Source organism: Typopeltis vanoorti, chromosome 22 (assembly GCF_054136105.1).
Source record: "Typopeltis vanoorti isolate ZY-2024b chromosome 22, IOZ_Tvanoo_1.0, whole genome shotgun sequence".
Lineage (NCBI taxonomy): Eukaryota > Metazoa > Arthropoda > Arachnida > Uropygi > Thelyphonidae > Typopeltis > Typopeltis vanoorti.
In genome coordinates, this window is record NC_143570.1 from 66,363,750 (window position 1) to 66,376,930 (window position 13,181).

Below are 13,181 nucleotides of genomic sequence, written 5' to 3' on the forward strand. Positions count from 1 at the left end.
AGCTGCAGATTTGAGTCCTGTTTTGGGCATGGACATTTGTGATTGTTTTTTATGTGGGAGATGAATTTTGTTGCTTGGTGTGAGATCATCAATTTATTCCTTACCCTGCCCACTGTACTAATGTACTATAGATTTGCAACCTTTCCTCAGTGGAAGTTACATAAAAATGTGTTATTCCCTCTGCTGCAGTCTACAGTACTAATGTAAAATAAGGAGAGCAACATTTGTTATGTACCACTTAAAATTATCAGCATTATTGCACAAGTATTTCTATGTAGTCTGAAAATTCAGCACAGGAGCTCCACATTAACTGTAGTCACGTTTTATCTATTATATCTCTCCTTGCACTCCTTCACCAATAGAGTACTGCAATCCATTCCACGTATTCACTTTTTTTAATATATATATATATATATATATATATATATATATATATTTTTTTTTTTTTTATTGCTCCTACCCTCGACAGTTTATTTACAAACCTATAGTACATTATGTACTGTGGGTGGGCTAAAGATTTTTTTTTTCTATCTTTATCAATTATATATATATTTTTGTATTTTTAATTTATTTTTTACATAGTCTGGAGACCGTGCTCTAGAGACCAAACATGGAACTTTTTCAAGACACTTCAGGTCTCCAATAAGTGGAAATAATGATTTATTATTTGAAGTTTCACATGAAATAGCTGGAAAAGGTGGGTGAGATCAGAAATGGTTGAGTGATTGGTTAGTTGGGTTATTCCAAGACAACTTAAATTATGAAATATGTATGCATATTACTATTGTAAATAGTGTGTCATTTGGATGATTTGCATAATATGAGGGAAAAAAGAAACTTTGCATAACAGCAGTTAACTTAAATGCATAACATGGAGAAGCATCTATAATATCAAAGCTATACATCATTACTTACAACTAATCCAGTCCTGTCATTTCTCAAAAATCTCAACATGCAAACTCAATAAATGATGAAATTCACTGCTCTGTACTTAAAAACTAGTCTTCACCTTGCTAAAAACGCTTACTCAATTTCTGGGGATGACCCTTTTGTTTTTCCCACTCTTGTAGTCATGTGTAGAATACCTGCATTCAAATTTAGATATCCCACAAATTAAAAATAAAATAAAATATAAAAAAAAAAGAATCAAATTTAAAGTTAAGAATATGGTATTACTTTCTGAAGTTTTTATGAGCATCAGTTTCTTTTTGTATGCTATGAGCAAGATGTTCTGTTATTTTTTTATCTTTGGATGTGCTACTAAAGTCTTGCTTAGATATAAAATAAATTTATTTAAATCGAATATTAGAGCTTAATTATAATTTTGTATGAACTGTCAGTTCTTAAAATGCCAATGCTGTTTGTATCCAGACATACATTGTTTAAAAAAATTTGTTGTCATTGTCACTCATGAGAAAACCCAAAGTGACTGCTATATTCACATTTTGAAATGATCAGAGGATACCTCAGTTCATAAAACTTATGAAAGGAAGAGTATTATAATTTCTGCTTGTTATTTCTACTTATTGAGTTATAACTTGGTGTTTTATTTAAAATTCTCAATCTAAAGGTAATTGGAATCTGTTGATATGATTTTATGCACAGTGTTTTGTGATTTAGGATGCAAGAATTTCATCTTACACAGGAAGGAGCAAGTTTTTGCTCCTTTCTATGTAAGATTTCTTTTATTTTATTTTAGAACATTAAAAATTATAAATTTTTAATGTTCTAAAATAAAATAAAAGAAAAAAATTTAAGAGAGAGAGAGAGAAAGAGAGAGATCCACAGGAAGCAAGAGATTAAAATATCAGAATTTGTCCAGAAAACGGAGATTGTTTAGCTTATATAATTAAGAGGCAGTGTAGAAAGAGTGATTTCATGCTGTTACATGTTGTACCCTGAATTATATATTGATGCTTGCATAGTTATGGTGAGCTTATGTTGATTTTATATATATATTCATAAATAAATAAATAAATAAATATATATATATATATTTATTTATTTTATTTACTTTTTTAAATTACAGGTATTTATCTTTTGAATACAAAGGGTCTAAAGATCCCTTTGAATTAAATGGCTAGTAATCTAATTTAAGAGGGCTAGCTGTATATATGATATCCTTTTATAACAATCTGTCTACAAGTTGATTTGCAGTTCAGTTTCAGTTATTTCTTAATTTGAAATTAAGAGGTAAACCACTAGCAGTCAAGAGAGTACTTTACTGACAGTGCAAAATGACAGGATTTCATGTGTGTGTGTGTGTGTGTGTGTGTGTACACATGCACAAGAGAGAGAGAGAGGGGAAGGAAGAAAGAAAAAAAATACTATTTCCCGTAACAAACACGTACTAAAAAATTTCTCCTCCATGTCAAGCACCTGTTCATAGTGGAGGGGACCTCCCAATGATGGTATTGCCCTTTTTCATTCTTATTCTTTTTTTCTAGGATTTTCTTGAGTATTTTTTATTGTCCTGTATTCCAGACCACCATCACTGGGATCCAGTGAATTGCCATGTGATACAACCTGTTGATAACCTGAAAGGGGGGATCTTGGTAGTCTTGAACTATTTTGGCAAGATGGGTGGTGTTGTGGATAGCCTGGTCAGGATTAATTGGCTAGCGTCTTGCCTTCAAGGATCAACAATGTTGCAGCAAATCTTTTTTTATCATGGTCTGGGTGACACAGCCCATGTCTTGCTGTGGTGCTGGTTGGCACCTGGGGTGGCTCTGGGATTTTGCTCTTGGGCAATCATTGTGTACTGAAAAGTGGATATCCATGTGTGGCTCCATGGTGGGTGGACAATTCTGGTGATGAATCAGACTCCCTTTGAGAATGAGTAATTTTTCGTACTCAAGTTTATTAAGATTTTATTGGTCATGCTTTCAATATCCTTGCCCAGTGTCAAGAGACTGAGATTTCACAGCTTGTCGCAAGGATACTTCATCTCGAGGAATCTCATTCTTGTTACTAAATTTTTCCTTGCGTAAACTGAACTCTGATCAGCTATATAATAATTGCTTTGGAACACCACTTTTTGTCCCTGATCTGTAATACCCATCTTCTGTTTCATGTGCTAAAACTGAATGACTGTCCGTCTTTGCCCTGTCTACATCCAGCACCTTAATCCTTACGATACATCCTCCTTCTGCTTTTGGATACTTAGAATTAGACAAATTTTTCGTTTTTTGAGCCTGTATCCCTTAGCCTGACTTAGCTCCTGTATGCTGTTTTATTTTTATTGTACTTACTACTACAAATGTTGCACAATATTTTTTGACCACATCCTTCGTTATCTCCCTTCATGTTACAATATGGACAAGTGTTAGTACCAGTAGTATCTTGTGAGCATACAATGCAGATTAATTTGTTATTCAGTGTTTGAGGCTGCATTTGCAATTTTTTGTTATTCTGTACTTCGTTCTCTGATATACTGTGGGAGTCGCATGTGTTTTGAAGATCATCTTCACTGCTAACAACTTGAAGAACATCCTCAGCTATAAATGATTACTGTAGGCTGACTTTTGCAGAACAGCCAAACATAGCCTCATAAGGACTTTGGACATACACTATGCTCTACCCATTAATGTGAACATTAACTAGTTAAAGCGAGAAATAATATATTTTTTTGTACTTTAACAATGTGATTCAGTTGATGTAGATAATAATTAGAGAATGTTAACATTATTGACTTTTGAACATTAGTATTAACATATATACTATACATATATATATATATATTCATTTTTCTAAATTAACTGACTTAAAACCTGAGAATTATAACACAATGACATTTATTTGAAAAAACGCAACATGTTTCGTCAAGAACGACTTCATCAGGCGATAAGAACATAAAAGATATTAAAAGACACAAAATTAACATTGACACACTCTAAAGCTATACAATTATAAAGCCATACTATTCGACTGTAAATTACAGTTATTATGAGCTTGAATTAATTTACAGTCGAATATTATGGCTTTATAATTGTATAGCTTTAGAGTGTGTCAATGTTAATTTCGTGTCTTTTAATATCTTTCTATGTTCTTATCGCCTGATGAAGTCGTTCTTGACGAAACATGTTGCGTTTTTTCAAATAAATGTCATTGTGTTATAATTCTCGGGTTTTAAGTCAGTTAATTTAGAAAAATGAACATATCCCAACCCCGAGTTAATAGTACTAATCATATATATATATATATATATATATATATATATATATATATTTAATCCCAGGATAGCAGGATGCGAAACCTGCTGTGCTGCCATATGTTGCCAAGTTGATAAGAAGGAACCCAATAATGTGTTCCATGAACAGCTGCAGGTTATAGTTCTTTTGAGGAAGATTATTTCAAAGAACAGAAATGAATATAATGAAAGAAGAGAAGTTGGGTTGAAGCTGAACTGTGTATGATTGTAACCAGCAGCTGTTTATGTTTTTATGTGCTTGGAGGAAACGTAAGGAATGGAACAGGTTCCATTTCATTGTAGCAGCACTGATTAAAATACCTTTAGAAAAGCACAGTTCAGAAACATAATGTGTATGAGAAAATGGTGAAGTTAGTCTGCAAGAAAAGTCATTCTTGAAGCAAGCTACTTTCTCCCTAGTAGAGCAGTGTTTCCCAAATTTTTAGTGCTCATATACCTCCCTTTTAAAATTTTAGTAACACCAGCATATCCCCTCCCCCAGATAAAGGCAGTTTGGGAGAAGTTATAATTATATTTCATTCAGACACAAAGAAATATAAAAGTATTTAGTTTTTGCATTATAATAAATCACAAACTTTGTGAATTATTTATTTATGCACATATTTATGTTACTAACACCATAAATGAAAGATGCCAAGAAATTATAGTTTTGGTTTCATTCTTTATCCAAGTGTAAGCAAACAAAGTTTGCATGGCTGGGTTATGCAAAAAATATAATTTCTTGGCATCTTTAATTTATGATGTTAGTAACACAAAAATGTGCATAAATAAATAATTCACAATGTTTGTGATTTATTATAATTCATAAACTAAATTCATTTTATAAATGTTTTCTGTTTGCATGACTAGGTTACCCGTATGTAAGGCTAATGACTTTTACATACAAGTAGTATATAAAGGTTATTAGAATATAAAATATCTGGGTAGTGGCTCTTCTCATAATGCATAGCATTATACATGTTCATAAGGATATGTGGATTGCATTATGGGATACTAAGGCAATTAATGTGAAGTCATTAGCCTCTGTATACAAGTAACCCAGTCATGAAGTGACCATGCACAAACTTTATCTGCTTACATTTGAATAAAGGTTGAAACCATGAATATACTTTCTTGACATTTTTAATTTATAGCACCTCTCTGATCTTTCAAGTTCCTTAAGTACTGAACTGACCAGTTCAAAACAGTTGTCAGGCCAGAAACATTATCAAAATGGACTAATAGAAAGCAAATATATAGATGCTTAGGCAGCACTTATGTTTTTAAGTAGTCCATGCTAAGGCAGCTTGTGAATGCTTGTGAGTGTATTCCTGTAAACTCTTTGGTTAACTTATTTTTACGAAACTTTCGTAGTTTCTGCATTCAGCTTTGAAATAATGCTGGATCTAATATCCACTTTACTTGTATAATTTTGCATTGCCAAACTGAAGCCTTTTGGCTCTTAATTTTAGCAAATTTAATTTATAGTATTACCAAATGATAAAACTTTTAAGTACTACCACCATGTTTTTTTGAAATGGGTGACTTCTTCAGACCTTTCTATGGCTTATGTCCATATGCTGATAACATTAGCTAGATCTGCTGTTGAGTGAGAGTAGCAGAATCCATATTGATAATCGTCAATTAATTGGTAGAACTCCTTGTAGTCAAAAGTTGATGATCTTTTTCGGTGTTTTGAAAAGAATTGAAGTGACTGCAATGTGATGATAATTTAATAGCTGAATCTTACTCTTTTTTTTGGGGGTGGGGATGATAATAGGGCTGGAATTAGGATTATTATTATTTCTTGACACCTCCAAGGAGTCTAAGGACTCATTGAGGGAGGGCACTCTATGCTACAAATCTGTCTCCACTATTTAATCCACCAACTACACAGAATGGCTATGACCATCATCATCTACACACAATGCCATCTACTGCCCACCACTACTAGTATTTTTTTTTTAATTGCATGTTCTCAGGGTCTGTTTGCCTGTATGCAGGATTAAAAACCCAGGTAAAGTTAATTTCAAATGGGTGTAGGAATTATTACCTTCAAAAAATCAGAAAGAGAGAGAGAGAGTAGGTTATTTATTTTGTATCCAAACACAAGTGGTACAGTAGTAAGTAATTGGTACAACATTATTTACAACAAATTAGGATAAATTACAAATGAGAATAGCTTAAATTTAGTAGGTAAATTATACAGGGAATAAAAAGTTAAATATGAGGGAAAAAGAAACTATACATGTTATATACAAAAAATATGGTCAGATGTTCCTCCAGAATCATGCACAATCAACTGCTCTTTTTGTGCAGGATATAAGGTCCTCTTTTGTGCAAGGTGAATGAAGAAGGGGGGGAAGAAAGAAGGTGTTCCACAGATTGGGTTGTCCTACACTCACAATTATCTGGTTCAGTGAGGTAGCTCCATTTGATGATGTTTTGTTTGCTTTGTGCAGGCTTTGCCATGCAGTTACTTCAAATTAAAAAGAGAGCTGGTTATGTGGTGTTTATGAATTTTATGTAATTTGTATATTAGGCATTTGAAGAACATGCTCTTTTTGGAGAGAAGGTTCACATAAGGATATTGGTTGTGTTGAACCTTGTATGGTTCAACACAACCAATATCCTTATGTATTTTATGATGCCAAGTTGTAGTTGCTGCATTCTAGGTGTAAAATAGATCTAATATTGGTACTTGTTTTGGTGTCAATGTGTTGTGATAACCAAGGCTAAGAGTGCTGATGGCTGCATTGTCGAGCTTTGCAGGAAAAAATGTGGCTGAATCAGCATTGATTGTACTGTTGAACTTCTTGATAAGTTTGTTAGACCCTGTTTGTTAGAATATTAAACAATCACTTCATTTCTTTTATCTGTACTGTACTTCATTTCCATTAAATTGCCAAACACGAACTTTAACCGACACTTTAAATCTTCATGTACACATCATGGTTTTATTTTTTTTTGGATATATGTCTCATAGACAACCTGAGAAATCTTCACTGTCATTCTTTTAAAATGTCTTATATGCTATTTTAGGTACTGTTGAATTCCTAGTGGACAAGAGCAAGAATTTTTATTTTTTGGAAATGAATACTAGACTACAGGTAAAGACAGTATAGATATTATATTATAGATATAATACCCCGAAGAATTACTATCAGGAACAGAATGATGTATTCTGTTCATCGTAGTAATTCTTCAAGTAACAGAGATGGAATTATGAAGTTTTCACATACAGATACAGAAATTTGCTTAAAGGTCAAAGCTTTAAGGTCTCCCCCAGTCAGTTCTCCACATTCCTTAAAAGAAATACAGAGAACTGGCTACAAATACATGGTGCAACATGATGAGATTTTATGTCAGCTCAGATGTTGCCTAGTTAAACAGGGTCCCCACTGTTTTCATGATGAAACAAGGACAAACAGCAAAAAAATTCTGCTACTGAAGCAAACTCATTATCTGAAAGAAGAATAACAAATACATTGTCAGAAGAAATGAAGGTAGGAACCATCAATATATAGGGAGTATTAATGAAAAAAAAAATTGAATTTGTTGAAGAACTGGAAAAGTACTACATGGACATAATTGGCATTACTGAGACAGACCAACAAACAGATAGTGAGATCTTACTAAATAATAAGTATAGGATGTTATATGCAGGCAATAATGACCAGTGAAAGGAAGGAAGGAGAAACAATAACATTCAGCACCAAACAGGAAGATAAACTTCTTTATTAGAAGGTAGTTTCAAGTAGAGTTATGTGAGCCAATTCAAAATGGGGAAATTAGAAATAAAACTTATTTGTACCTGTGGTACCACAGAAGGCTCTAAGGAACAAATGTAGAAATATTTTGAGTCATTGGAGCAGGCAGCTGATATGACATATAGAATAGAACTGTTTTGGGAAAATTTGGAGAAAAGGGCAAGGCTAATAATAATGGTAAGTATCTTCCAAGCTTCTGAACAAGATATGGACTGGTCATTACTAACACCATGTTCTAATATAAAGATGTGCACAAGCTCATGTGGAGTGAGGACATAAGAAAAACCTCATTGACTATGTCATTGTTGATAGTGATATCTTCATTGCCTGTTCAGGATATAAGAGTGTACAGAGGATTTGAAATTGGAAGTGACCACCACTTAGTTTTCAGACGGATCAAAATGAATATAACATTGATCCGTCTGAAAACTAAACACCTTGGGTCTCACTGGCAACCTTTGAAGAAAACATTGTTTGATTCAGTTAGGGAGGCACGTGGGGAAGTTGTTTGCAAGGATAGAAAAACAGAACCCCATTGTGGATTCAAGAAGTTGTGGAAAAGAATAAAGCATAACAAAAGTTCCTAGCAAATTAGTTGGCAGATGCCATAAAGGAATATGGAGAAAAATGTAAGAGAACTAAATTATATGTAAAAGTAGCTAAAGAAAACTCAATGGAAGACTGGTAAGAATACAGAAAGAATATAGAAGGAAGGTGGAAAAATATTCTGGAGACTATGGAAAAGGCTGGCTTAGAAATAGGGGAAAGAGTACAGGAAAACCTCACTTAACGAGATTAATTAATCCATCAGTTAATGTGTGCTAAGAGAAATCGCATTAAGCGAATGCAATAAGAATAATTATAATTCATCCATCAGTTAGCATACATTTGAAAAAAAAAAATTATAAGCTATATTAGAGGATAAAATCATCAAAGTTAATAAAAATCAATTTCTTAAATTTTTTTTTAATGTCTAAACATTTGATCGAACTACTTTTTTACAAAAAAAAAAAAAATAAAATAAATAAAAATTAAGTAAAGATGTTTGAATAGTACTCCACTTTTTCATCTTGTCATGCAATTTGCAATAGCTGGTGATCGTTTTTATCAAGATTTCGGCAGACTTAGAAGCTTCTTTCCATATCAGGATCACCATCATTTTCCTTTTGAAAATTCAAACAAAATTTAGTTTCCTAAATTAAAGTGATTGAGCAACAGAACAGAATTTGCACATATGCTTTCGATGATAGCTTTGAGTCAACTGTCGAGTGTCGCCAGCCACCGCTTGCAGCAGTGTCACTGCCCACTGGTTGCTACATTGACAAGTGCCACTACTCACTGTGATTGGCGACAATGATTTTGCATAACGTAAAAAAATTGCGTTAACTGATTAACGTTATGCTTGCTGATCACTTGCTTAAAGCAGGAAATAGTATCATTTCACTCAATTTTTGAGTTAACTTATTATTGCGCATAGCGAATTCATGTTAAGCGAGGTTTTTCTGTACAATAAATGGAATACCAGATGTTGAAGGTAACATAAAAACTAAAAATCAAGATATTCTAGAGGTCTGGATAATTATTTGGAAAGACTGTTAGATGAAACAAGCAGTAACAGAAGAGTAGTAAAACGTTTCTGGAGGAATACAAATTGGAGTACTTATCAATACTTGAGGTAGACGAAGTCTTCAAAGACTTGAAATGTGAAAGGGCAGCTGGAGTAAGATGATATTCGAATAGAAATGCTCAAATATGTTTGTGTGAAAGTTTTGCAGTGGCTACACTGCATAATTCAGAAGGTCAAATTCCTAAAGATTGGAGTAGAGTTTCATAGTTCCTATCTATAAAAAAATAGGAAATAAATCTGAATGTGAAAATAACACAGGACTTTCTCTACTAAGTGTTCTGAGTAAGATTTGTGCATGTATACTTGAAAAGAGGCTGAGAAAAATTGTGTACTTCATCAAGATCAGATTTTCCTTTTCTGACAAACAGTTGACAGATCATGGGAATATGACAAGGACCTGTACTTTTAAGTTGTGTAGATCTGAAAAAGGCATACAACAAGGTGCATAGAGAAAAGCTTTTAAAACACTACAATTATATTTGGTAAATGGAACAAATTACAGATCATAATAAATTTTAAGTCAGCAGTTAGAACTGAAGGAAATACAGAAAGATGGTTTAATTTAAAATGAGGGGTAAGATAAGGATGTACATTATCTTCAGTATATTATTCGTCATCTATATGGATTGAACTATGAAAGAAAATGTCATTAAACCTGATATTAGAATCAGAGATATCAAACTTAATTCCTTTGCTTTATGCAGATGATGTAGTTCCAAACATCCAATGCAAGTCTCCAGGATTCTCTAACTAAATTGAATTACAGCTGTAATAAATTTAGCATTAAAATCGGCAAAAAAAGACCAAAAACTGTGAAAAGAGGCAGACGCATAGAAAACTTCAGCTGCATTCTCAATGGAGAATATATGGAACAAGTAAATATGGAATCAGTTTCCATATTAAGGAAACATTCCAGCTATTTAGGCAGAGTTTTTTTGCGAAGATAAGCAAATTAAATTTTGAAATAGACAATTGCTAATAATTAAAGCTGGTATGGTGTAGTGTGGGAGCCAGTTGAATGAATTTATATTGATATTAATTTTATTGAATGAATTGAATGAACAGTGTTCAAATCAGTTTGAATTTGTGGAGTTGAGAGTTTGGTTAGAAATAAAGCACTTGATCAATGACTAGAGACCACAGATATCAGAGTTTTAAGAAAAATTAGTTGGTGTTGGCAGAATTATATTAAAAAGGAAGATAGAGGAAGAAACTTGACATTCAAGAATGTGTAGGGAGAGCTAACCTCAGTTGATATGGTCACATGAACATGAAGATTTTGAGAGGAGAGATTCGCAAAACAGGTGTTTGATGCCAAGATAGCAGAAAAGAGACCCAGAGAAAGAGAAATGAATTGATTCATTCAAAAGTGGCCTAGAAGAATGAAATGTTAGGTACGACAGTGTCAGAGTGCTGACAGGTAATAGGCTGAGGAAAATCGTTGATAGATTAATAATAACATAAATTTAATCATGTAGTACTGTTATAGTAGACTGAATAACTCTTTAGAGTTCATATCAGGAAATTGATGATGATAGAAATTCACCAAATATTATTGACTTTCATTATATCTGTGTACATCATTCTCATATGCATTACTCCAATTACTTTAGGTTTTCCTGGAATAGAATGGTCTATTTATGTAATCTGAAGTAACACCTTGCTCATTGTTAAATTATTAGGGGTGGGAGGAATAAATTTCATATTATCCCCCATGAACAGCATGTGGATTTTAAATTTCTCATAATTACAGTTGTATTGGCTTACCTTACTAGGAATGTGAAAGGATTCCCCACAAAGAAGCCATTGTGATCAAGAAATCCATTATCGATCTATCTACTATAGCATTTCAGTATAAACTCATGCATGCGAGTTGGTTTTGTCATTTATGTGTAACTTCTGTATCATGTATCAATTGAACAATTTCGGTAAGCTCTTAGCCACAGTCTTTTTTTTGCACAACATTGTCTGTTATCTTTTGGAATGAAGTTTATGACCTGGAATAAAACTTCCTGTTTTGCTTCTAGTCAGTTTCATTCATTGTCTGGTTATACATCTTTTCTTTCTTAATATGGAATCAGTTTCCTAACATCTTATGCCATTTCACTGTGTTGTGTCTCTGTATTCCTAGATACACTTTGCTAAGTAATTTGGAACTTAAATTTAGCAAGCTATAAAGAACATTGAACTGTAGTGTTGTTTGTAGATTGCCAAATAAAGACACTACAGATTGCTGTCTGAACACCACTAATATGTTATGAGTTTCTATATCTCTGAGTGAAAACCCATGATTCTATCAGTGCTAGTGTACAAAATATCATTTTGTTATTGCTAGTAATTTTACTGGATTGACTATATGTGGAATATTTATCTTTTAATAAAATAAGTTTTAATAAACGCTCTTTCTTAGTGCTATGAAAAATAAAAATTTGAATTTTTATATAAGATGTGATGTAGATAAAATTCAGTCAAGTAAAAAATAAAATTACTTTAAAACAATATACTTTAGTGCGTTGGATATAAAATATTCAGTAATCTATAATTTGTTCATGGACAGAAATTTAAACTTATTATAATTGTTACTAGTGATAACATCATAAAAAATTGAGACTTTCATGCTAACACTTGAGCTCTTGTATTGTGAATAACCAGAGTGCTCTGTTAAGTATATTATAAAACATTTGATTTTTATGAATTTGTATTTTATTTTGTTTTAAAGTAACCAAATACAGTTGACCTTTGAAGAATGCGGGTTTGAACACATGGATTCACCTATATGCATTTTCTTATGAACAAATATAGTGGAAAATATTTTGGAGATTTGGACAATTCGAAAAAAAAAACTTGCAGACAAACCACATAGATCAGAAATATCGAAAAAATTAAGAAAAAGTTAGATAATATGTGAATGCATAAAATATATGTAGATACTAGCCTATTTTATCATTTACTACCATAAAGTATATACAAATCTATTATAAAAAGTTAAAATTTATCGAAACTTATGCACACAAACACTTACAGACCATACATGGCGATTTGCAGTCAAGAGAAATGTAAACAAATATAAGGATACAGCATTAAATCATAACTGCATAAAAGTAACTATTATTAATTAGTTAAATTAATTAGCATAAAATAATTTTTAGAACGATTCATTCGTTAGTGTATAGGCTAGGCTACTGCGAAACAGTCTTATCAATTGCACTAGTCTACCATAAAACAATCATATTGCTGCTGCTTCATTATCAATGCATGAATAATTATGCCTGTAAATAAATATGTATTTCTTTTTCACATTATCTTTTCATTTTTGATATTTAGTGTTAGTAATATGTATAACATGAACAGTGGTTTGTATCGTATAAGACAATATTGATGTAGGTACTGACAGACAGACAGACAATTTGTTTTGTAAACAGACAACACAAACTTATGGTATCGATAAATACAGTAAAGTACCGTAAATGTATTTTCACTTCCTTATGAATTACTGTAATAACATTTTCTTTTCTCTAGCTTACTTTAATGTAAGATTATAGTATATATAATAAATTTAGTTTAATCCTTTATCCAAGTGTAAGCAAACAAAGTT

The 13,181-nt window shown here is 32.2% G+C and overlaps 1 protein-coding gene across 1 annotated transcript in view; it reads left to right on the forward strand.

Annotated features, from left to right (window-relative positions):
* LOC150094469 (propionyl-CoA carboxylase alpha chain, mitochondrial-like) overlaps positions 1-13,181 on the forward strand; it is a 559,741-nt gene that overhangs the window by 263,528 nt on the left and 283,032 nt on the right. The window contains exon 12 of the mRNA XM_090412316.1: positions 7,232-7,299. Within this exon, the coding sequence (XP_090268442.1) occupies positions 7,232-7,299 (68 nt within the window). The remainder of the gene's footprint in view (positions 1-7,231; positions 7,300-13,181) is intronic.